This window comes from Opisthorchis viverrini (assembly GCF_000715545.1).
Source record: "Opisthorchis viverrini unplaced genomic scaffold opera_v5_49, whole genome shotgun sequence".
In the NCBI taxonomy this organism is placed as follows: domain Eukaryota; kingdom Metazoa; phylum Platyhelminthes; class Trematoda; order Opisthorchiida; family Opisthorchiidae; genus Opisthorchis; species Opisthorchis viverrini.
This window is the reverse complement of record NW_008751705.1, coordinates 2149068-2172098: the sequence shown is the minus strand read 5'-3', so window position 1 is coordinate 2172098 and position 23031 is coordinate 2149068. Positions and strand designations below refer to the sequence as shown.

Genomic DNA, 23031 nt, shown 5'->3' with positions numbered 1-23031 from the left:
CCGGTGCCTAGCTGCCATGCCACCCGAAGGAAGCACGAGGGCTGGGATACTGCCAGATTGCCCAAGCCTAGACAGCGGAAGTCGAGTGGCGGAGGTCGGATTCGAACCACGGACCTTCCGGTCAGTAAATTCGCGCTCTAACCACTTGGGCCGTCTCGCCCCCTGTATAAGGGACACCTTGTACCTGATTTGTGAGTTTCAGCTGTGCTAGTACTTACTTCGCTGTGAAGAGCGTTGAGTATTATTTTTTTCTTCAGCTGCTGGTCTTTACACGTTTGTTTCCATACCAAACATTCTTATACGTTGGAAGTCATTTCGTCTCACTTGAAACTGTTGATAGCACACCTTCGAATCTAACTTTTTCCTCTTTCCTAATGTTCACCGGTACATCCTTCCACATGGCGCTCGCTTCCACTTTTTAATTTTGTGAACATGATCAAAAGTAAACGATAATGTAGTAATGGTAGTGGTAGCATATTGGTGAATTTGGGTTAGAAGTGGTCTGTTGATCTTGATTCGCAATCAGTGTCTCATCTGGTTCGTTGGTCGGTCTGCTCCCTCACTCTTCTAGGACCTGTTATCGTGCTGCCGGTGATGACGGCGACCGCTGGGTTGACCGTAATGGACTGCCAACGTTCGTATGCGCACGTTGTGTATACGCAGCTCCACTATGTTTCTTGATCTGACGGCTTCGTGGACATCCTCAGCTGATAAAAAGGTGGTCACTTCAAGTCTAGTGTTAGCTAATTGTCAAAGGACGCCCAGTAGTAGTTTGGTATTTACTTTACTTACTGGCTATGCCTCCACTGAGGAAGCTGTCTCTTTTATCGTTTTGAGTGCGGGTCGGGCCGTGTCGACGCACGAAGCCCCCCTGAGTGAGTCACTGTTACCTTCGAGTCTGGTTCAGATACCACGACATAATTTCCTTGTTGTCGTCAAACTTCGTGCAGGTGGCCACAGAACTCTATGCTAGCACCTTCGCGGCTGTATTAGATTGTTACGTAACACATTACGAGAAGCGGTTGACCCCCAGTATGCCCATACATTTACGGGGCATCCTGGCCTACTTGGTATCCATTATATAGGGGCAGCGTCACCACGTCAGCTGTGGGCTGTTCTAATGCCAGTTAGCTGCTGGACAACCACAGCAGCATTGATTTCGCTTTATTCGGTTGTTTGTTGATACAGCCAAGCAATTAGCTGAATTAGCAGCTTTGAAATGGTTTTCCGGCGCACAGCGTATAGCCTTGTCGAAACCTCTCTTGAGTTCAAAGCCGACTGTTCCCCAAAATATCGGATCGCCTAATTACCCTAAGAAGCCAGTGTTGTCACCCAGCTCAAAAAATTTGGCGATACCTATGATAATTCCAGACTGCCCGGGTCGAAGATGAACCCTTACCCGCAACCGAGCGAAACTGCTTCTGGAACTCGTGGTCTATTGATAGGTGGCGCCTGGAATCCCTTTGAATTAAATCAGTCAACCAGGGTGCCCACATTCGCCAGCGAACTGCACTTGGTGGTGGCTTGAATTCTGGATTGATGCAACTCTGCTGGGCGGAAAAGCAACCGTTTGCCGACCTAGTTTTTGTTCCCGACTTCCACTGTAGCCCTTCGATTTAGTAGATATACCGCTACGAGGAGGCAATGAACAGGAGTTACTCACTGGGTGCTCTTGTATAGCTGGTTTGTGGATGCGTCCTGGGAGAACCTCAGAACCGCTACTCCAGAATCCATCAGTTGTAGCACCCTTCCGGTGCCTGGCTGCCATGCCACCAGAGGGCAGCTCGAGGACTGGGATACTGTCAGGTTGCCTAAGCCTGGACAGGAGAAGTCTTGAAAGTTTCCCCCACTCTTATTGTAGCTCCTTTGATCTGTCGACCTTGTGTTTGGCACATGCTGGCTGCTTAGGTTGGCGTTCTGTGGTCTGTCAGGCTTTTCCTTCCAAGAAATACCTAGTGGAAACCCCAACGTAGTGTATGGCTGTGAAAGATAATATTCCAGCCAGGACTGTTATCGTTTGAGGCTTGACCAACCGGACTGTGGTCAAATGAGTCCATTGTTCTGCCATTGTTTCATTCAGAGTTTCATGGATGCAGATAAACTAACCAACTGCTTGGGTCCTGCTAACTGTACAAGTGATTTACAAAGTGTCCTAGTTGTTCGATGTAACCCCTTCCACTGTATTTCGTTTCTCCTTGCAGCTGACCCATTGATTTCGGGATAATTACTTACTGACAATTACTTACACTAAGCCCACCAACTTTTTCGGCACACATGAAGCAGCATGTTTCCTTGCCTTCGTAACTTCAGATTGAACCGCCTGCCGTCATCGGTTCCGAGATGTGTAAGTCAACTGGTTGCGAAACTTATTGGTGGTCTGCTTCATCAGTGACTTTCCGCCCCATAGGTCCAACTTATCTTACAGTTTCAGTCGTCAAAAAGCAGCTTACATGGATCTCTGATGATTTTGTTCCACATAGAGCAGTATTTTCGAAGAAAACTATTCAAACTGTGTATCAGTGACATCAGGATGTAGTCTAACCGAACTTTTTGCCACTGCTTGGCTACAAGGCGAAGTTAAGCTTCTCATGGGAAAATTTCTGACTATCAAGAATTTTCCGGTTCCGAATTCCAAATAATTCTTATGGTGACCTCTCTTATGAGCAGAACAAAATAACTAACCCTGCACTGTGCACCCCTTCCAACATTCTTCCGAATTAAATCACCCCTTTCATTCTGGTAATAGTAATTGTCCTGGGTTTTGTATATTGAATTTACCTCGGTAGGAGATGTCAACTTTAACAGGAACGTCCGATTGTAAAGCCTGCGTGAACAAAGTTTATTACTATCCCGATATGGAAGCGTAGTGGAAGTAGGAGATTTATCCGTAAGGTAAGAGGATTCGTTGCAACATCGTCAAACTGACTATCTAGTGCTCCACGCAGTATGTTGAGCGGACTAAATCTGCATCTTGGAGGAATTTTGGGCCGAAATCTCCCTCTTGGGCTTTGTGATCCTCTTCATTTACGGACCAATGTCGTGGCCGATTTACGGGGAATTTTCGGCCATCGTTCCCTGTCTTTGTACCTTATCTCGTCCACTCAAAAGTTTCTTGTAGCAGATAGATAGACGTCAGCCCTGGATACAGACGTTTTGGAATACAACGCTTCTTTCTTGTCGCAGGATCTTCTACATAGCCTGTCAATTTGCAGTACGACAAACTGAAACGGTTTACAAAAGCCGAATCCCAATTGCTTACAGTGTTATTTTCGATCCACAGGGTATGTGTGCTAATGCTGACCTCCATGTGTTTCCGTATGTATTGTCAAGACTATTACCGTTTTTGTGTTTAGCAGCAATCAGACCAAAAATATGCGACAACTTGTGGTTCCAGTGTGTCTGCGTTCCGTTCTTCGCGTCATCATCACACCATCTTGTCGGCTGTAAGAACCGCGTACTTGTCATACAATGGTTGTAGTACATTGCTCGCACGGTCGTTCAGCATTTGTAGCCTTACGATGTGCGTCTAACGTGCAGCTCAAAGGAAATGCGACGACAGATAATGCCAGGTTGCCCAAGTCTTGCTTCCGAACCGCAGGCTTTCTGTTCATCAGCTTCACAACTTAACCGGTTAGCTGTTTTAGGCCGATGTGGTCCTTTCAAAGTGTACGTACTGATGAATAACTCTTTTTTCTTTTATTGTTTGTGGAATTCGAGGTTTTGTTCCATCTCGCTTCTCCTCAGGGTGATATTTGGATTTCCGATCTGACTTCTTCCCCAGCTTAGAAGGTCGGATTCTGCTGTGTCCGTACTTTTATCGTCTGTCGAACAGTTTGACTAGTGTTACATGGTTTTTATTTCGTCATTTCGTTTTGTCACGCTCAGCGGCCGTTGGCCACCGTACCATCAAGTGGCCCTGACTTGCAGTTGGTCGGCCAGTGTAGTGCAGAAATGGACGAGGATAATGTTCCAGCCCGGTTTCCTCTTGCATCGACGATACGATTGGCCAATGCCAGCGTCGACGAACTCCGTCAAGAGTTTCTCCATTTCTTCCACAGTAACCGGCATACTATCGTTGCCCCGGCCACTGTGTTTCCGAAACTGGATGAAGGCAGTTATTTCGTTAATGCTGGTGAGCGACATTTGCTATTTTTATTTTATTCCTGAGTTGTGGTCAGCTGCTGCATTCCTGTCAACGTTTGTTCGATTTAGAGACCTGGTGGTCGCTCCATTCCTCCCACCTGTTTGGTTCTATCTGTATCTCATAGACGAAATAAGTAAAGGAATCCATAATGATGTATGGTAATCTCCTCTGAAGGGAGCTACACCCCCTTGGACAGTGGCCCCCGGACATTCCCTTTCTCTGTGGTGGTCCCTTGTGAAACCATTGCACAACGGACAAAGGTTTCTGTGAATCCGTGTTCGCAACTTAGTGGTTCGTGACCCCACCCTTGTAACTCGCTACATCTATTACCGTGGCGTTGGGTAAACCGTGGCTTGTCGGGTGTTGGTTTCCTATTTAACTCGTGTGATGCCACGCTTCCAGGGACATCAGGGCAATCAGGTGGCTTTTATTCACGTTCTCTTGCTTGGAGGAGGTTCCACCAAATTGAGGGACGAGAGTTTGTATTCAACGTGTGGCTTCAAAGCTGTTTGTTCAGTCCGAATTCCAAATTACTATTCAGTCATCTACAGGGGAAATTGGTATGAACTCCCTACCAACAACTACACACTTGATCAATCTAGTTGAACCGTTGGGTTTCAGTGCAAACCATTAAAGCCCCCTCAATCTTACTGTCAACATGGAATACTATGTACCGAAAAGGTGTGTAAGGTTGCCACTTTCTTTGTGCACATGAAGATGCGTAGAACTTTCGAGCGAGGACTTCAGCATATTTATTGTCGTCCAGCTTAATTTACCAATTCACCGTAGGTTATTTGTGGCCTCGTTGCTTTAGGTCGCTTGCATTTTGAATTTACGGGGCCTGAATGTACATTCATCCAAACCAAGTTGTGAGATTTCGCATCTTGCTACCCAACTGATCTCCATTTTTAGTTATATCGTAGCACGACTTGACTTATGTAGTACCGGGCAAAATATGTCCCTATGTGTTGGCGACTATGAAAGCCATATTCGCTGGTTTCCAGACAAGTCGTACGAGCTGAGCCCGAATGCCTACATGTTTCAGCTAGTCCCACTGTTGCGTGAGATTCGTAGAGCTTGAATGCCCGAATCAAATGTCCATCATCTTGAACGTTTTACTTCCAAATTTTATGTCGCCAGGCTATCTCGTGTGTATTTGTCCGCCGAGGCATTCTTGCCCATCGACTTACTGCTAATGATTCGGTCCTGATCGGCTCATTTCAGTGTTATTTCAACTACTCACTTACGGGATAATAATAATAATCTTTCAGCTGTAACACCTTTTCGGTGCCTAGCTGCCGTGCTATCCGAAGGAAGCACGAGGGCTGGGATACTGCCACGTTACCCAAGCCTAAACAGAGGAAGTCGAGAGGCAGAGGTCGGGTTCGAACCACGGACCCTCCGGTCAGTAAATTCGCTTGGAGTAATACAACTTCTAGGCTTGATATTGTAAGCGGTAGAATTGTGTTTTATACCGTATCGGTTTGGAATCTAGCTTTGACACCGCCTTTAGTGGAAATGTACAATCAGGCGGCGCAATGTGAAAACACACAGTAACCTGGGTTGGGATGACCCATCTCACTGTATGGTGGATGTACTATGGTATGTTCCTAGACCCTCAGTTTCAAATTACGGGCGTGACAATCTCGAAAAATGACTTCATTTCAGTAGCTAGATGAAGCCAGAATGAGTTCGAATTCTTGTAGAAATGTGTCATCCGCTTCTATGTACATACCAGTGGTGTATAGCGCATGTGCATGTTTTGGCATAGCTGAACTGACCCCTTACTTCTTGAACCAAGCAGCCTACAATGGGAACTTGTCAGACTGTACCCCCTTCATACTTGGCTGTAGGATGGTAGATATGTGCACCATAGAATCTCCCCCTAGTTAGATAAATCAGAACATTCGGTACTAATCTATGATTAACTGGCATCAGTCACGTTCGTCTTTTCCACTGCTCTCAATTTAACCGAACAATGAGCTTTACAATACAATAATGGCTTGTCATTGGTTTCAACTGCCGAACTTAGGAATGAATCAGTTCAAGCCGCTTTTCTTGGGTCAGACAGACTCCAGCACATCAATGCAGTTTAGCCGCCTACGCAGAGCAACGAACTGCCAACCCTGTATTCGTGTCGGTGGTCGCCATGATGATTTGAATGACGTGGGCTACGATCGACAACATCATACCATGTTTGAAATGCTTGGAAGTTGGTCCTTTGGAGATTATTACAAGGTAATTGTGTCACTTGTTTACTCGGTTACTGTTCCTTTTTTGGCGGGATGTCAATTAGCAACCCTCAATTTCGGTCCTTTCTCGTCGTTGGAGGTTAGAGTAAAGTATTTCAACTCTACGGATGTAAGAATGTCGAATCAGAAAGATGGCAGAGGGTTTTTGGTTGCCGATTCCGTGAGCCTTATTCTTGGCGATGAAGATAACTCATTCGCTCATCCCCATAAATTTCCTTGATTGGTTTGAAAGGCTGTTACCCTAGTTGGATTACGGCGAATATAACAGATATTTGTTGCTGTTATGGGAGATCCGAACGGATATCAGCTGAATCCCGCGTGCAGTAATCTTTAAGTGTAGCAGTGCTGAGAGATTGAGCTGATATTCAGTTGGGTCTGCTGTCAATACCAACTTAGTTTGCGGGTGATGTTATTACTCCACTTCTGTACAATTAGGTGCTGAAGTAGGAGAACTGGTTGATGGAAACTTTGGGACTAGTCACACTTGAGGAACTCAAAGAAACTCAAATCCAGTAAGGAGCTCTCTGATAGTTATCATCAACATTATGAGCCGTGTCGTGTCCAAAGAGATTCGTCTTGTTTTTCTACGATCCTCAAGCAAGTCAACTTCTATGCGATTTTGCGTTTATTGGAAGTTCACGAACTAAGCATATCAAATGTTTTTGTGGCTATTGACCGCGGTTTCGTCCTGAAGCCACTGCAGTATTTTCCATGATTCGAAGATCATTTTGCAGTTTTACAGAGTTAAGTAAGGATAATTAGGCGTCATTTATTGTTTCATTACAGTTGACACTTTATATAGACAACTGGCCGGCTGGCAGATTTGACTGCTTACTATCCGCATCACTTGCGAGTTCCTCAGGTGTTTAATGAAACAGAACCAATGTAAGCAAGAAACGCTCCTACTGGAGTAAGGTGGTTGTATTGTGAAAGTGTATCATGCCGGCTTTCGCTGCTTCCAAACAATGCTTTCGAGTTGATTCCCGCAGTTTGTAGAAGCCCCGTGGATCACACAACACGACCTTTGTTTCATCCGAACCGCCTTGTACAAATGTTCTGCTTGTCGGATCTGTTTCTGTTTCCACTCGAAACACGCTCGTCATATATACAAACTTTATGAAGTAATATTGCATAGTAGCACTTATGAAGCGGTCTACCCCCTGATGGTTTGACACAATACCTGCAGTTGGTAAACCTCTGAAGGTAGCTAATCTGTCTTCGTTCTCCATGAAAAAAACTATCGCTCACATGTTTCGGTTGGAAATAATCTTTTGTCGTAGGTAGCGACAACGCAACATACACAGACGGGTCGCCGAACCTTGAACTGCGCTGACGAGCATGCGGACGATCAAACGGGGTTAGTTCGTCAGGTTAATTTTTGAGTCCAACGTCCAGGGTAGTTTTTTGTTCGATAGCTTCAAGGTTTCGAAAAGGATAGAGATTAATACCGGTCGGCAGGCGTGTACGCTAGAAGAAGACCATCGAAACAGTTAACCAAATGATCCCGTGACTAATCCGAATGTGTCCTAATAAGGATGACGTTTCTTTTGGGGATTCGACCCAAAACCCTGGTAAGAGGGCACCCACCAGCAATGAATATAGGGCTCTCGAGGGATCTTGCCAGGCTCCCATGGAAATCCATATAGTCGTCTAATTTCCCCGCAAGAGGTATCCACAACAAAGTAAGAAAATGCTGCCTCGATTTGTGAATGCGTTTTCTGTTACAGGATTAGTCTCCTTATCAAATTCTATGGAGCTGATATGTAGAGGGCTCCCTAAAGAACTGACAGCGCTCCTGAAATTGCAATTGAAAAATGCAGTAAGGAGGACATAATGCTTCGAGTGGGAACGCTCATTGTCATTTTCAATGTACCGGTGACGACGTGACAGCTGCATTTTCAACTACAGCGTCCGTTTATCAGCTTCTTAATTCCTCTTACTTGGACGATGAATGTCAGACAACCTTGTCCCACATCTGCTAAGTTGAACTCAAATTTACTCATTCGACGAGATGTGGAACTAAGATGATGCTTTACGCGTCGTTCACTTTATCCTAAACTGGGTTACAGAGGTTACGAGACCGCACAGTTTGCGAATCGTTTGACTACCACATGTTCAGGTAGTATGTGACAGCACTGATATATGTGTACATCCACGCCAGCTCATTTGAATAAAGCCTTATAAATAAGGGAAAGAAGAATGGGCAGATGAGAAGCTACTACAAGCATCCAACTTGCCATGCTTCGCCCATGTTCTCGTTAGCAGTACCCGTTTGATTCACTGTAGAATATAGTTGGACCAGCTCAGCTCGCTAGTGCTGAGCTACGGTAGTTCTCCAAAAATGGCGGATTGGCATGCCACTTGATGACTTGCAGGGGCCTAAAGGAAATTGAACTATCAAGCGTTTTCACAGTATGGCTGTAGCACGCTTTCGGTGCCTAAATGCCATGCCACCAGAATGAAGTACGAGAGCTGGGATATTGCCAGATTGCCCAAGCCTAGACAGGGAAAATCGAGAGGCGGAGTTCGTGTTCGAACCCCGGATCTTCCGGTCATTAAATTCGTGCTCTAACCAGTGAGCCATCTCACCCCAGTCAAGTTGTCTGCCTCAGAAGGAACATTAGTCTTGAATTGTGGTTCTCCATCGGTGGCTGATGGCCGCGATTGATTTTCAGTTGGTGGCCGCCAGGTTACACAATGCGAACATTTATGTTGAAAGTTCGTGCGGACCATAAACGGGGCCAGAACAGCTTTTGGGGAGCTCTCCATACAATCTTCCAAGCCCACAATTGTGTGGATAAAAACAGCCCGTGGTACTGACGACCTCCTGGGCGTACCCGATTGCGTAAGTATGTTAAGAAGAACTAACCGGTTGACAGAATCGAACAAACTCTTGAAGTCGTGGAACACCGAGATTGTAGGCCGCCTGTTCGTGTTCCGTGTCTGTTGACGGATTATGGAGATTTGGTCCACACAGGACCGTTGTGGCCGAAATCTGGGTTTGTGTTCCTGGTTGCCGTCTTCACGCGTCTTCATGAGATGACGTATAATAAGTTGCAATGGGGGTGAAGTTAATTCCTCTGTAAATCGCAGACAGAGGACACAACTGATGGCTTAACGTGACGGTCGGTAACTAGTGAGGTCATTCGTAATTGTGCAGTTCATGGTACGTCCACACAGTTGCACTCCGCTTAGCACCAGATCAGTTCTGTTCTCCTTTTTGAGAGAGCGCCCGTTCCGAACCTTACTCATCAGATTGACGTTTCCAGGGGCGCAAAACTGGATGCACCGTCCGGCTCCCTCTGGATTTTAAACGCTATGGGTTTGTGACTACTGTTCACAAGTCGCAGAGAATTTGTCTAAATGTTAATGTTGCTAGGCGGTTATGGGGCCAATGGGTATAATCACCAGCGATTTAGGCCGTCCCGCCTTTCTTTTTTGATATTCCTTTTTTCCTTCACCCATTCGTTCAGAACGTCTTTATCATCCTTGTATCTCTTCCGGCTTGGTTATCTAACCCATGCACCGTAATCCCTCCTCTCATATGTCTTTGCTGCTCGCAAATTACTCATATTCATTGTGGTGATAGTAGCTGGTGGAATGCATTGCCAGGAAAGTGCACGGGCTCTCATCAGAATGTATTGTTATTGACGCTCGTTTCAAATGGAAAACCATTTTATAATGTTCTTCGAAGTCGGTCAGTTGATGTTAACCAGAGTCAGCACTACAGGCTCGATCCTATGCCCAGTTATCGTCTACCGACGAGAGCGTTGTTTCGTTTGCATTATTATGACTGAAAGAACCTTGACTGAAGCATGTCACGATAAGTCTTGTTGCTGTCGATGCCAACCGCCTTTTGCCATGACGACCATGTGACCCTCCCTGTGCCTGGCTGCATGCACCTGAAATATGCGACGGCCGACTGATTTCAGTGGCAGCATCCCAGCCCTCGTGCTTTCTTCTGGTGAAATGGCAGCCTGACACTGAAAGAGTGCTACAGCTGAACGATTTTTTTGTACGGTAGTGAAGTTGCTCTTGTCAGTGTAATGAGGAGAATTCGGTCTCTACGACCAGCTTTCATGTCATATTGACCAAGTCGTTATGGTTTATCATTAACTTCTGTGATATGGAGCGATATGGCTCAAGTGGTTAGGGCGAGAAGTTACTGACCAGAAGGTCCGTGGTTCGAACCTGAACTCTGCCTCTCGACTTACCCTGTCTAGGCTTTGGCAACGCGACAGTATCCTAGCCCTCGTTCTTCCTTCTGGTAGCATGGCAGCTGGCCACCAGAAGGGTGTTACAGCTGAGTGCTATCTTAATCTAATCTGTGATATACTGTGTTCAAGTGCTTTTCGAAATCACTCACTACTGAAGTGAGTCATGGGTGCCTAATCGGCCTACGATTTTGCTTTGAATCTTCCTTGCTTTACTCATAACCGTCCTCATCGGTGGTATCCAGAATAGGCAAATGTCTTCATTCCATACACACGATTGCTTGTGGCCGCCTACTCGTCGTTCAGTCGATCAGTAATTCTCGGGGTTTCGGTTACCTAATAGTGATTTTGTTACCGTACTGTAGACATAGTGCGTCCCGGTCCCACAGATACTTAATGACACCAAAAAGTGTGGGAAATTACTCGGGGTTGGGCGGCAGTCTGTCTCGGGCTGCCTGAGCTGTTGAATGATCACCAGGTGTAGTCGTCTGCAGAGACTATCTATGGGTACAGTACTGTGCATAGCGCGGGGCTGCCTACTTACGTTTTCGGAAAAATGACACTTCTGCCTTGTGTCGCACGTTTACTTTTTTAACCACTGGCCTCTCACTGCGTACTCTCAAATCCAGCAATGACTCCACTTCTCTTTTGTATTTTGTTGTGGATGTGTTTTAGGCAGAAGCATGTCGTTACATGTGGACCTTCGTGACCAAAGTACTCGGTCTCCCACCGAATGCCTTATATGTAACCTATTTTGGCGGATGCCCGCGACTGGGTCTTCCACCCGATGACGAAACTCGAGATATTTGGTTGAATTTGGGGTGAGTTAAATGATCCAGGCTTAGTCATTGTTTTCTGACCAGGATTCATTTCGCACATCGTTTATTTCAACACAATACTATACTTTTGAAGTACATTCACGGTGGAATAGCACCTTCAGTTGCGGCAGTCTTTGCTGCCACGTGACAGACACAAGAATACCTCCTGGGGATAGATAGAAGCAATCATACCACGGCGCGGTCTATCAGCATTATGTCATCATGTGGAATATGTACAAGTTGACCATTAATATTCTCATTCTAGGAGCACAGAATGATTACCTTTTCGACTTGTTTAGGACTAGATCCAGGTTCTTCTTACTACATGTTGTGGCATTGGTGTTGACCTAACGTGGCGCTTCCCAACTCAGCTCTGGCCATTGTACTTGTGTCTGCATATTAAACGGGGTCATATACTCATGACCGTTGTGTCAAGCGCTTGGTATATTTTCTTCTTGTTCACACAAAAACCAGTAACTTTACCGCTCCTTTTATACCTCATGTAGAGTGTTGGACCAAAAGCTACTCCCTTTTGGAATGGAGCATAACTTTTGGCGTGCCGGTCAATCCAGCGGAGCTGGCTTGTGTGGCCCAGCCACGGAGCTACATGTTGACTTCAATGCTCTAAGCGACCAGGATGGTCTGAGATGTGCACGTTGCCTTATCAATTCATCAAGCCCGCAAGTTGTGGAGCTGTGGAACACGGTATTCATTACGCACCGTCTTCGAGTGACGGATGGCGACACGATCGGTCCGGATTCGTTTGAACCTCTATCCAAGCAGTTTGTAGATACAGGGATGGGATTGGAACGATTGGCTTGTGTGATGCAGGTGAGTTTTATGTCAATCACTTCAATCTCTAACAGGGCCATCCTGTCTTTCAACTGTCTGTAATCTTGGTTCCACCTTATCACAGCTTACTGACAATTATGATACCATAATATTGGCAACGACGAATATCACTACCACACGTAATTTTCCTTGCGGTTCATTTGGACTTTGTTGGTCCACTTTGTTTGAACCCTTACATCAATGCCTTTCAGCTATAAAATATCTTATCCTACCCGAAAGTGATATTGTTGTACGGTTGTTGTATGTTTTTATTGACTTCAAACCACATCCCTCCAAGTCCTCAAATTACGTAACCTGTTCATTCTGCTTTTGTTCTTCGTACAAGGGTGTTACGTCCACGTACGATTCAGACGTGTTTGCTCCGTTGATGGCTTTTATTCAGTCCAAGGCCTCGACCTCCTCGTGGACAGCACCCAGTTACACGGGCGAGTTTTTACCCTTCTGTCGCCAACCGATTCGAGATCCTGTGAAGACCGAATCCACCAGCAGTCAGTCAACCACTATGCAAAACCTGTCGAAGCTTCTCCGTGAAGTATTTATTCGAAAACGTGCCTGGAGAGTAAGCGTTAGTCTTTCCGACAAATATGGGAATTTGGGTTGTTCTCATCTCTGGAAGTAGCCTACCAAAAGTGGTTCGCTCTGACTAATTTACTTGAGGTAAACTATAGGTTTTTCGAGACTGTTCTTCGTTTCTCTAATCCCTCATCAGTGTTATCATATCCTCGGCTCATATGCTTATGTGAACCAAGCAATTTCAAACTTATTCATGTTCTCTACCAGACTTCTACTACCAGTGAATGGAATTGAATAGACGTTGGTCGGTAATTTACAGATCTCATTCGAAATTGCACAGGTCGGCTGGGGTGAAATCCGAATAGTGGAAACTGGACGTAAAGAAATTATATGATCACCCCATAATACCGTCTTGTTCAGAGTGGTTTCGATTATATGTTCCCGCCCTGCTCATTTTTATATTTCTGACAGCATTTGCACAGGCTGTCAGGGTGGAGGCCGGTATCCAACTCGTCCTTAACGAGTGCATATGATACCTCTTCATTCCTGTTTCAGAACATAAAACAACTCATTTCTGCGGTCATGGACTTTGTTTCCTGGTGCACGCCTCCAGGTCCCAATTGGGTAGAGATTAGGACTACAGTTTGGCCAGTCTAACACCACGAGATGGAGGAGTAGCCAACGTTGCCATGAGTAGCGGGATTATGTTGAGTTGACCAGTTTATCGTCCAGCCTACCAACCAATTGAGACGCCGTAGAAGTTACCACTATAACGATAGTACGTCCATTACCTTAAAACTGGATTGATAGTTTCCCTGAAACAGGAATAAATAGGTAATAGTCATTCATATACTCAGTAGAATTGAGGCTAAGTGATTTTCTAGGTGAATTGGTTGAAAATAAGATTTTGGTGAGGCTACCCGCTTCTTGGTCTTCGCATAAGTAGGAATATTCTGATGCAGTCTGGAGGTGGTTTCAAATGGGATCTGTCACTTTCTGGCTGAAAGTAGTCCAATTCCATCTACTGGGAGTGGAGTTATGATAAAAAATGCGATCCTTGATAGGTTGTAGGGCTCAACCTTGTGCTCAAGACGTTCGAATGCACCTGTTCAGGTTTAGCTTACTCCACCTAGCACGCTAGATGTAATCTGTCACCGTTACATCATCTTTGCTATTGATTTCAGTTCTGCATAGTTGACTGGCTACACACTGTGTTTGAAAAGTCCATCTGCTTTCCTTGTGTCTTTCACTCACGATGCGGGGATTCTCATAGTGGGTGACCGAAGGGTGCCAATAGGTTGCATTACTTGCAGCTTGTCTGGACTGAGCAAAACCGNCTTTACGTTCCCTGGAGGAACATTTCTATCGGCCAACTCGGCTTGTTTGGTGATTCGTTGACACTCGTGAGGAATCAAACACGGTCGTCCAGACACTTGTCCACTCCTAACCTCCCACCAACCAATAGGAACGCGGGTTACGGTTTCAGTGACCTCGACGATCCAATTGATTAAAAGCCGTAATTCTTCTGTTTCAGAACCGCCAGACAGGCCAGGGGCAGCATTCAATGAAGCTCTTTACTATGAATGTTCGAATTTTTGAGGCTTCCGGTGTATGCCCTCCTCTGATTAGTCTTTCACTGATCCGTTCAAAATGTCTTCAGGGTTGTAACGGCGCTTTCAGGATTAATGTCGGCTTCCAGTTGCTGATATCCATAATGTAATCAAAATACGCTGACCTTAGAAAGTTACTTCAACGCAGGCCAACTTTGTTGATTGTCGGTGGCAACACCTCGTTTATTTGGGACTCACATTACACCTCTGACGGATTTTCTTTTGTACACCATTTTGAGTCATCTAGGTGACTGACGTCATTGTGTAAGTTGTACTAAATAAATAATCAATAAATAATCCTTCAGCTGTAACCTACTTTCGGTGTCTGGCTGCCACGCTACCCGATGGAAGCACGAGGGCTGAGATACTGCCAGGTTACCCAAGCCTAGACAGGGGAAGTCGAGAAGCAAAGGTCGGCTTTGAACCACGGACACTCCGGTCAGTAAATTCGCACTCTAACCACTTAAGCCATCTCTCCCACGTAGGTTATAATAACGGCTCACTTATAGATACTGGTCCATTAGATAGATTTATGGTGAAGTTCGGCTGCGTATATGTGGCCTGGAGCACCGTCCTCGATAGCGCAATCGACAGAGTGGTCCTCTGGAAGCTGGAAGGTCGCCGTCTGTTTTACTTGTTCAAGAACATCTAGGGTTGACTTCGTACGGACCAGAGTAGTATTTGCACTTTCCGTGTCGTCCACTTACCAAGACACCTCATGTGTGGATTTTATGTGGAATTTTGTGGATTTTACTCCCCACTGAATTGTTCCAAGTGCTGAACATCTAAATAAACAATCCAATTTCCGTTGAAAGTATCAGTTTGAATAAGGTGCTCTGTTTTTCCAAATCTTTTACGTGTTCCAACTGTTTATTCTCTGCAATACTTCTCTGTTTCACTTCACAGCCAGCTTGCCCCACAAAACAGTGCATGGATTCTCACCCAGATCGAGCGACACACCCAACGGCTTCCGAATCTAAAGATAAGCAGCACATAGAATTGCTCGAGCGTTGGCACCGGGACACTGCCTACCGGCTGCTGGCCGATCACAGCAGAGCCCTGGCACATTCGCTCTGCGACGGATTGCTCCCAGGTCGACAGGGTCTTGCACTCAAACTTCGTCACCTCATTCACCGCGCAACGCGAGCAGCCATATTGACGGGATTAGATCACGAAGATGCTCCAGTCGCTCTCTTGGCTAGTCTGGTTGCTGAAGTAGCTCGCAGGAACGGGCTGGCATCCATGTCGAACATCCCGACTCTACAAGGTCCCAGTGCGAGGCAGCCCAGTAGTCTTTCACCTGAAGCTGTGAGTGATCTCGGTTTGTTGCGTTGATGTTGGTAATTATCCACTCGCGCCTATTCCTGGGACATTGAATCACTTTCTTGGAACACGCTTGCCTGGCTTCATTTATGATCCAGGCCGCTACGTCTAGAAAGCATTACTTCGTATCCATGTTCTCATTTTGTCTGATATCATCAGGGCGGTCTTCTATTCGTTCGCATTCTTTCCCCACCAGCTCACAATACAGACTAAAAACTTCGAACTGTTTCTGTTTTTTCAGATGGAATCTGTGATCAACCAGGAAGTTCGCTCTTTTCTTCCTCGGCTACACGATACAGAAACCTCCTTTCAGCGGTGTTTGGCGGAACATCCTGAGACCACCCGTCTATCTGGTGAGCTTGGCGCGCTGAGCTCTTGAATGTATTTTTACGTTCAGCTATAACACCCTTTCAGTGCCTAACTACGCTCGAAGGAAGCACGAGATCTGAGATACTGTCAAGCTGCTCAAGTTTAGAGAGGAGCGGTCGAGATGCGCAGGCTGGGTTTGAACCACAAACCTTCCAGTCGGTAAGCTAGCTAGCGCCTTAGCCACTGAGCTGTCTCGAGCTCAACAGGCCATGTGTTGGATATCCCTAAGCTCGCCTGCTGAGTCTACTGAACTCCAGTTTAGTACCATTCATCCATCGACCATTTGAAAATGAGTCGAGTAGCATGGGCTCAGCCTTACGAAAACTCTGCACTCATTTGTTGGATGTTTTAGGAAGGGCTGGTGAGATTGGCACCCACGCTACTCTTTTGCTTTCCTTCGAAGTAGCACGCCATCAATATGACTGTTGGAAAACATTCTACGCGCTTCGTCCAAGCCTTCTAACAAATTTATCACCACAATCTTTGTATTTCGGTACCACAGTTATCTTCATATCCATGCCACCTACCCATTTTTCCTCCTTTAACAAGTTGATCAGGTCCGTGATCTTCTGTTGGGGAAGTATGGACTTCCGGTGTCTTGGGATATGATTTGTGCTCAGTCTCATTGGGCCGGTCTTTGTGTCCCCAACCCGGTACCTATGAATCCTACTTCCACTGAGGGCCAACATACAAGCAGAACACAACCAAAGACCATATCCCGGCAGCTACACAACGCCAGTATTCCAACGACTGACGATTCAGCGAAGTACAAATATTTACGCAGCTCAGATTCCCCCTGCTCATCTCCCAGTTATGGTGAGTATCGGTGATCCAAACAGACCTCCTATTTAGAATTAGTCTACTGTCGTTCATTATGCCCATATTTCGTCCCAGATTTATCACGGATTCGTAATAAACTGTTGTCATCGACGCACATTTTTGCTTTCTTCCCCAGCTTTACTACTGATGCGGGAAAATATGTTGAAGTGTCTGAGCACCTAGCTTCATGGTTTAAAGTATTCTTCTCAATTTAGACCACTAGTTGTATTGTGGGTGGAATCGGCGGCAATAGATAACTATATTTTGGGCAAACGGAGGCTTTCAGCTTTGATCAGCGGTGTCAGTTAGCGGCGTATACATCTACAAACGCTGCTTCCGACGCTTTCCAAACAATCCTGTCGTTCCATGCCACCAAGCGACTTTTCACCCAGTTCCACCGCTTACTTCGGTTGAAAAGTTTCCAGTATATTTAGTTCTCTCAATTATTGATTCTGGCCGTCTTGTCGAGACAGTGGATGGCCAGCTTCGCTCAGAGTACCGTATTATCTGATTCCAAACTGGTGTTCTAGTGGGATCATAAATTCTCCATTATTAGCTTGTAGCAATAGGATTTAACTCAAATCCATTGTCGAGTAGCTGACAGTGCACGTCAGGTAACGACGTCTGCAGCTTACACCGTCTGGCAATCATCAGTTGCCTGCGCAAATTTAGGGACCGATCTTCGCTTCCTTTTCGAGTACCAGCTTAACCGTTCATGTGGTATTCTTCCGAGATCAAGCGTCCGGCCACCACAACAACACCGTTTTCGTAGGTCTTCGAAGGGATTGTGAACTGGGACACAAAATTCATCCTAACTCCTTGAAAGCTGTAGTTAGTGGACGTGTACTCAGGATCCTGTCCTTCTCATTGTGTACAGTCCGCTGTTGCTACGTATCCAGTCCAAATTTGCGGATTAAGTGTATTGATTAAGAGCTATTAAAACGCCAGTCCGACCCGTTAATGACGCAGTCATATCAACGGAATGACGTAAGAGGCTGTTCGACTGGTTGACGGGGAATTCAGGCTCTTATCGTGCAGACAGGTTTCCTTGAGGCAACCTGTGTTGACGATAAGATCCTCCGTAGGGCTCATCAGAACTTCTCACTCTCATCTGTCTGAGCTTCATGACACCGTAAGTAATCATCATGAAGCCATGCAGGGGAGACTGAAATATGGGGATTGATGATAGTATGTACAGAAAATGCCTCGATGGCGATAAAAGCAAAATGTGGTTCGATAGACGTTAGCTCGACCGGAGTTCGGGAGAGTGAGGATTGTCGCACTGCGGCTGTACTATCATACTTTCTGACTGGCCAGACCGATGAAGACGCCTGACCCAGGGGACCCTACGGATGCCTTCGATTGATGTCCTAACTAGCGATTCAGCAGAGCGATTAATGGAGTCGTTAGTCCATTGGAAGCTAGCGACAGGTTCAGTCCATACACCCTGTGAATAGTGATTAGCCATCCAGGGCACCATCGACCAATTTTTCTCCTGTGGGTCCTGTACGAACCCGCTTCGTGGTTACGGACCAAGGGCACCTTGTACACATCCATTCGAGGTTTGCAATCACGGTCTAGCCAGCTCCCATAGACAAAAAAGCAGTTGCGTAGTGAGCACGTCTGCACAAGAGGGCAGAAGGTGTGTTGGTAATGGTCATTCCCCAGGGCTCAGCAAGATAACTTTGACGATTCGTACGGTAAGCAGAATCTGTTTGTATGTATAAGTGACCTCACAATGAGGTCCACAGCAAGAGATGGTTCACACTCCAATTCGTCGTTTTTTTTCGTAATGGTCGTTGGCCGGTTGTTTGTTCACCGAGCTGGGCAGCTTGGTTGCAAACATTTCATCAGCAGTCGAGGTGGCATCAGTAGTTTGTTGTGAATTAAAGTGTGTTGAAGCTGGAACTGCGTGTTTTTGCGTGTGTATGGTTTGAACTAGGGTCTGCTCACCCAGGTCGACCTTGGCCGATCATTGGTCTGTTGGCTTGTTGTTTGACCTGTCTTGTGATTAGTTGGTGTCCGGGTAGCCTTGAGACTTGACCTGGTCGTAATCTTTGTTTGTCTGCATCCACATTGAGACCCCTTTTCGTGGTGAATTTGCCTGATGGCCGTAGCTGACTGAATTGGTGGTCTCTCGATAGTGGCGGTGCTTAGACAAGGTCGATTTGGATACGCCGGTTGATTGAATCCTTTGCGGAGTCCCATGCTTCTAGGAATTCCCCATCGTCTTGTGCTTCGTGTTCCACGATCTTCAAGTTTTCAGATTAAAATTGTGTCTGTGATTTTCGTGAACGGAAATTGGGGCTAGTTGGTCCTGTGTACGGACTTTGTGGCAAATGCCATCCTAGTTTCGCGTTAAAAAATGGACGCGACATAAGCGTTTCCCGGGAGATTTTCTGGTCATCGACGAAGTTAGACAATCTGTTCTGGTAAGGTGACCAATATAGCATCATGTGCGGTTTTTAGCCAACTACGTCCGTTTTCAGCAAATCGACCAACCGCCAGTTTTAATTATAGTTACATCATGATTAGGTTTGCTCAATGTCGGGAAAACACAAAAGACGCTGAGCCCTTGTGTTGGTCTGGGTTATGATTCGTTGCGTGTGTCGATCAGTTTGGCTTAAGTCATGTGAACGACATGTCCACCTCACTTTATCATTCACCGTAATCTGCCTGGTGATAACAATTAGTCATCTCCTAAACAAAGCGAGCTGTGTGCTACCCCCATTATTCTACTTTGAGGTCCTATGGAAACCCGACTGGCGAATTCCAACCACTGTATGAACGCCAAACTTTAGAGGACTTGGTGGTTCATCGCGAGAACAATATGCTTAAGAAAGTCTGCAGCATTTCATCCGCTAAGGATGATTAAACCCAGCTGACCAGATTTCCAGCGATCACCACTAAACTCGCCAGAACCAGTGTATAGGCAACCGCTATTTTGGGAATCGAACGGCTGTTCCCGCTAATCAATGACTTCCTAGCAGTGACATGAACTCGGTGGCAAATACAAATCTAGAGTTAGATTAGATTAATCGCAATGCACGACTCATAAGGTTGCTGAAAATTCTTTGGCAGCTCCGACCGGTTTCGCCCTTCTTGAGGCTCATCAGGTCAGCCTCGTGTTCCACTTGAAACCAAATTGCACGAAACTAGCGTAATACCCTCATTTGCCTAGAAACATCACAAACGAGAGATTCAGCTGCGTTCCAGATGAATCCCTCGCAAAACCAAATCAGTTTGCAAATGAGTGTATTCCGCCAATTTCGTGCAATTTGATTTCAAGTAGAACATAAATTTGACGGCAACTCGGAGACTGCGCCTACCTGATGAGCTCCAAGAAGGGCGAAACCGGTCAGGGCTGTCAACGAATTTTCAGCAACCTTCGACTATACATGTACCACGATATCTCAAATATCGTATCAGCTGAAACGTGAGGCGGCCTGGTGCAGCACATTCGGTTGCCCGAAAACATCACAAACGAAAGATTCAGCTGGATTCCAGGTAAGTTTCTCACAAAACCAAATTAGTTTGCAGATGAGTGTATTTTGCTAGATTAGATTAAATTTAGATTTAGTTGCGAACTGAGGTTAGAGTAGACAGAACATATTTCGTGTTGCGAGTTGTTGGTTCTTTATCAGAAGTTTGTAGTGCGCTAGTCTCGCGTTCCGACTACTAATGGTGACTTCTCGTTCCCTGAAAATGTCCACTATTGACTCGCTGGCTGAAAACACTAGTTCAAATCCCGACAAAGGCGAGGATAGGCATCATTAATTAGATATAGTAGAAGCGAAGGGTGGCTTCTGGTCTGGACCATCCAGAATGGCCGTTTCGTTTTTTCGAACTGTCGTAATGACTCAGTTACCAAAGCCGATCGATGGCTTTGTTAATTTTTGGCACCAACCCATCACTTCTAGTCTTGTGTTAAGCGATCGTGCAATTCAAGTTACCATCAAGTCCGGTAAATAATCGATTATCTGAAGAGCCCAACTAAAGAGAGCCATGTCGCACTGTGGGACGACCCAGACGATGGAAGTGCATGTGTGGTGTCAGTTCGAGCCTACTCAATGGTGTTGACTCGAAGCGACTTGTTGTAGTCGAGTGCTCTGCAAGAGTCAACGAGGAAAAATCAATTTTGCCACGTGTCTGGTTTTCACCAGCCAGCTCATCAGATATGTTTATCCCTCACAGATAGAGATAAAAAACGTATGCTTCCACGTCTGAAGCTTGAATGTACTTAGAGACTTAAACACTAGCGGCCAGTTTCAATGCACAATCAGGTACAAAAGCCTCGTTATTATGTTGCCTCTCCCCTAAAGGCGAACATTTTTGGTTCCCCAAAGTGGACAACTGTAGCTTATGAGTACATCTTCGCAGACGATTAATCCAATGTCCTGTCCTTACTGAACATCTTCATTCCATCAGAAACAACCTCATTCTTAACCGCCATCGCTCTCCTATTTTTGACCCTGATGAGCTCCAAGAAGGGCGAAACCGGTCAGGGCTGTCAACGAATTTTCAGCAACCTTCGACTATACATGTACCACGATATCTCAAATATCGTATCAGCTGAAACGTGAGGCGGCCTGGTGCAGCACATTCGGTTGCCCGAAAACATCACAAACGAAAGATTCAGCTGGATTCCAGGTAAGTTTCTCACAAAACCAAATTAGTTTGCAGATGAGTGTATTTTGCTAGATTAGATTAAATTTAGATTTAGTTGCGAACTGAGGTTAGAGTAGACAGAACATATTTCGTGTTGCGAGTTGTTGGTTCTTTGTCAGAAGTTTGTAGTGCGCTAGTCTCGCGTTCCGACTACTAATGGTGACTTCTCGTTCCCTGAAAATGTCCACTATTGACTCGCTGGCTGAAAACACTAGTTCAAATCCCGACAAAGGCGAGGATAGGCATCATTAATTAGATATAGTAGAAGCGAAGGGTGGCTTCTGGTCTGGACCATCCAGAATGGCCGTTTCGTTTTTTCGAACTGTCGTAATGACTCAGTTACCAAAGCCGATCGATGGCTTTGTTAATTTTTGGCACCAACCCATCACTTCTAGTCTTGTGTTAAGCGATCGTGCAATTCAAGTTACCATCAAGTCCGGTAAATAATCGATTATCTGAAGAGCCCAACTAAAGAGAGCCATGTCGCACTGTGGGACGACCCAGACGATGGAAGTGCATGTATGGTGTCAGTTCGAGCCTACTCAATGGTGTTGACTCGAAGCGACTTCTTGTAGTCGAGTGCTCTGCAAGAGTCAACGAGGAAAAATCAATTTTGCCACGTGTCTGGTTTTCACCAGCCAGCTCATCAGATATGTTTATCCCTCACAGATAGAGATAAAAAACGTATGCTTCCACGTCTGAAGCTTGAATGTACTTAGAGACTTAAACACTAGCGGCCAGTTTCAATGCACAATCAGGTACAAAAGCCTCGTTATTATGTTGCCTCTCCCCTAAAGGCGAACATTTTTGGTTCCCCAAAGTGGACAACTGTAGCTTATGAGTACATCTTCGCAGACGATTAATCCAATGTCCTGTCCTTACTGAACATCTTCATTCCATCAGAAACAACCTCATTCTTAACCGCCATCGCTCTCCTATTTTTGACCGTCTTCAGTTATCCCAGTTTGCCGAACACGCGTTGTTGGGCTGCTCCTTCCAACACAAAACAGTCATGAGGGTCACATTCTGATCACACCAGAGGGACAAAGCATCAATTCTAACCTTCAGCCCGGTCAGTATTCACACTCATCACCTTTCGGAGTAATCTGTGAGTGTACCAATTTCTTCGCGCCTGATGGAGGTCAGGACTGTGATACCGGAACTCTTCACATCGGGAATCATGTGAGTTGCTCCATCGTTATCCTCCGGTCCCCTTGTACATGTTTGTCACTAGAATCCATATCGGGGCTTGACACATCCATTTTTTTTTCTCGGAGGCATCCAAAAATTTCCACGTTCTGCAAAGACGCCGTTGTCGTAATAGCAAATATTTTGTTTTGTTTCCGAGAGTATATAACTTGAATGACCTTAATGAAGCCCGTTGATCTCCTTTTTTGAACATTACATATATATATATATATATATATATATATATATATATAAAGACAG

At 45.6% G+C, this 23031-nt stretch overlaps 3 protein-coding genes across 3 annotated transcripts in view; 1 reads left to right on the top strand and 2 right to left on the bottom strand.

Moving 5' to 3' along the window:
• Window positions 1-16: 16 nt before the first annotated feature.
• Window positions 17-23031, top strand: part of T265_03456 (hypothetical protein) — a gene marked incomplete at both ends in the record, with an annotated part of 35356 nt that continues 12341 nt past the window's right edge. The window contains 11 exons of the mRNA XM_009167940.1: window positions 17-191; window positions 1624-1922; window positions 3886-4132; window positions 6177-6382; window positions 11286-11431; window positions 11935-12259; window positions 12606-12839; window positions 15310-15711; window positions 15968-16079; window positions 16645-16911; window positions 22538-22764. Coding sequence (XP_009166204.1) covers window positions 17-191; window positions 1624-1922; window positions 3886-4132; window positions 6177-6382; window positions 11286-11431; window positions 11935-12259; window positions 12606-12839; window positions 15310-15711; window positions 15968-16079; window positions 16645-16911; window positions 22538-22764 — 2640 coding nt within the window. The remainder of the gene's footprint in view (window positions 192-1623; window positions 1923-3885; window positions 4133-6176; window positions 6383-11285; window positions 11432-11934; window positions 12260-12605; window positions 12840-15309; window positions 15712-15967; window positions 16080-16644; window positions 16912-22537; window positions 22765-23031) is intronic.
• T265_03459 (hypothetical protein) lies at window positions 7299-7499 on the bottom strand (the record flags this gene model as incomplete). The annotated part of the gene is made up of 1 exon (XM_009167943.1): window positions 7299-7499. The coding sequence occupies one exon, from the start codon at window positions 7497-7499 to the stop codon at window positions 7299-7301; it is 201 nt and encodes a 66-aa protein (XP_009166207.1).
• T265_03458 (hypothetical protein) overlaps window positions 19068-23031 on the bottom strand; it is a gene marked incomplete at both ends in the record, with an annotated part of 7030 nt that continues 3066 nt past the window's right edge. Inside the window, one exon of the mRNA XM_009167942.1 lies at window positions 19068-19166. Coding sequence (XP_009166206.1) covers window positions 19068-19166 — 99 coding nt within the window. The remainder of the gene's footprint in view (window positions 19167-23031) is intronic.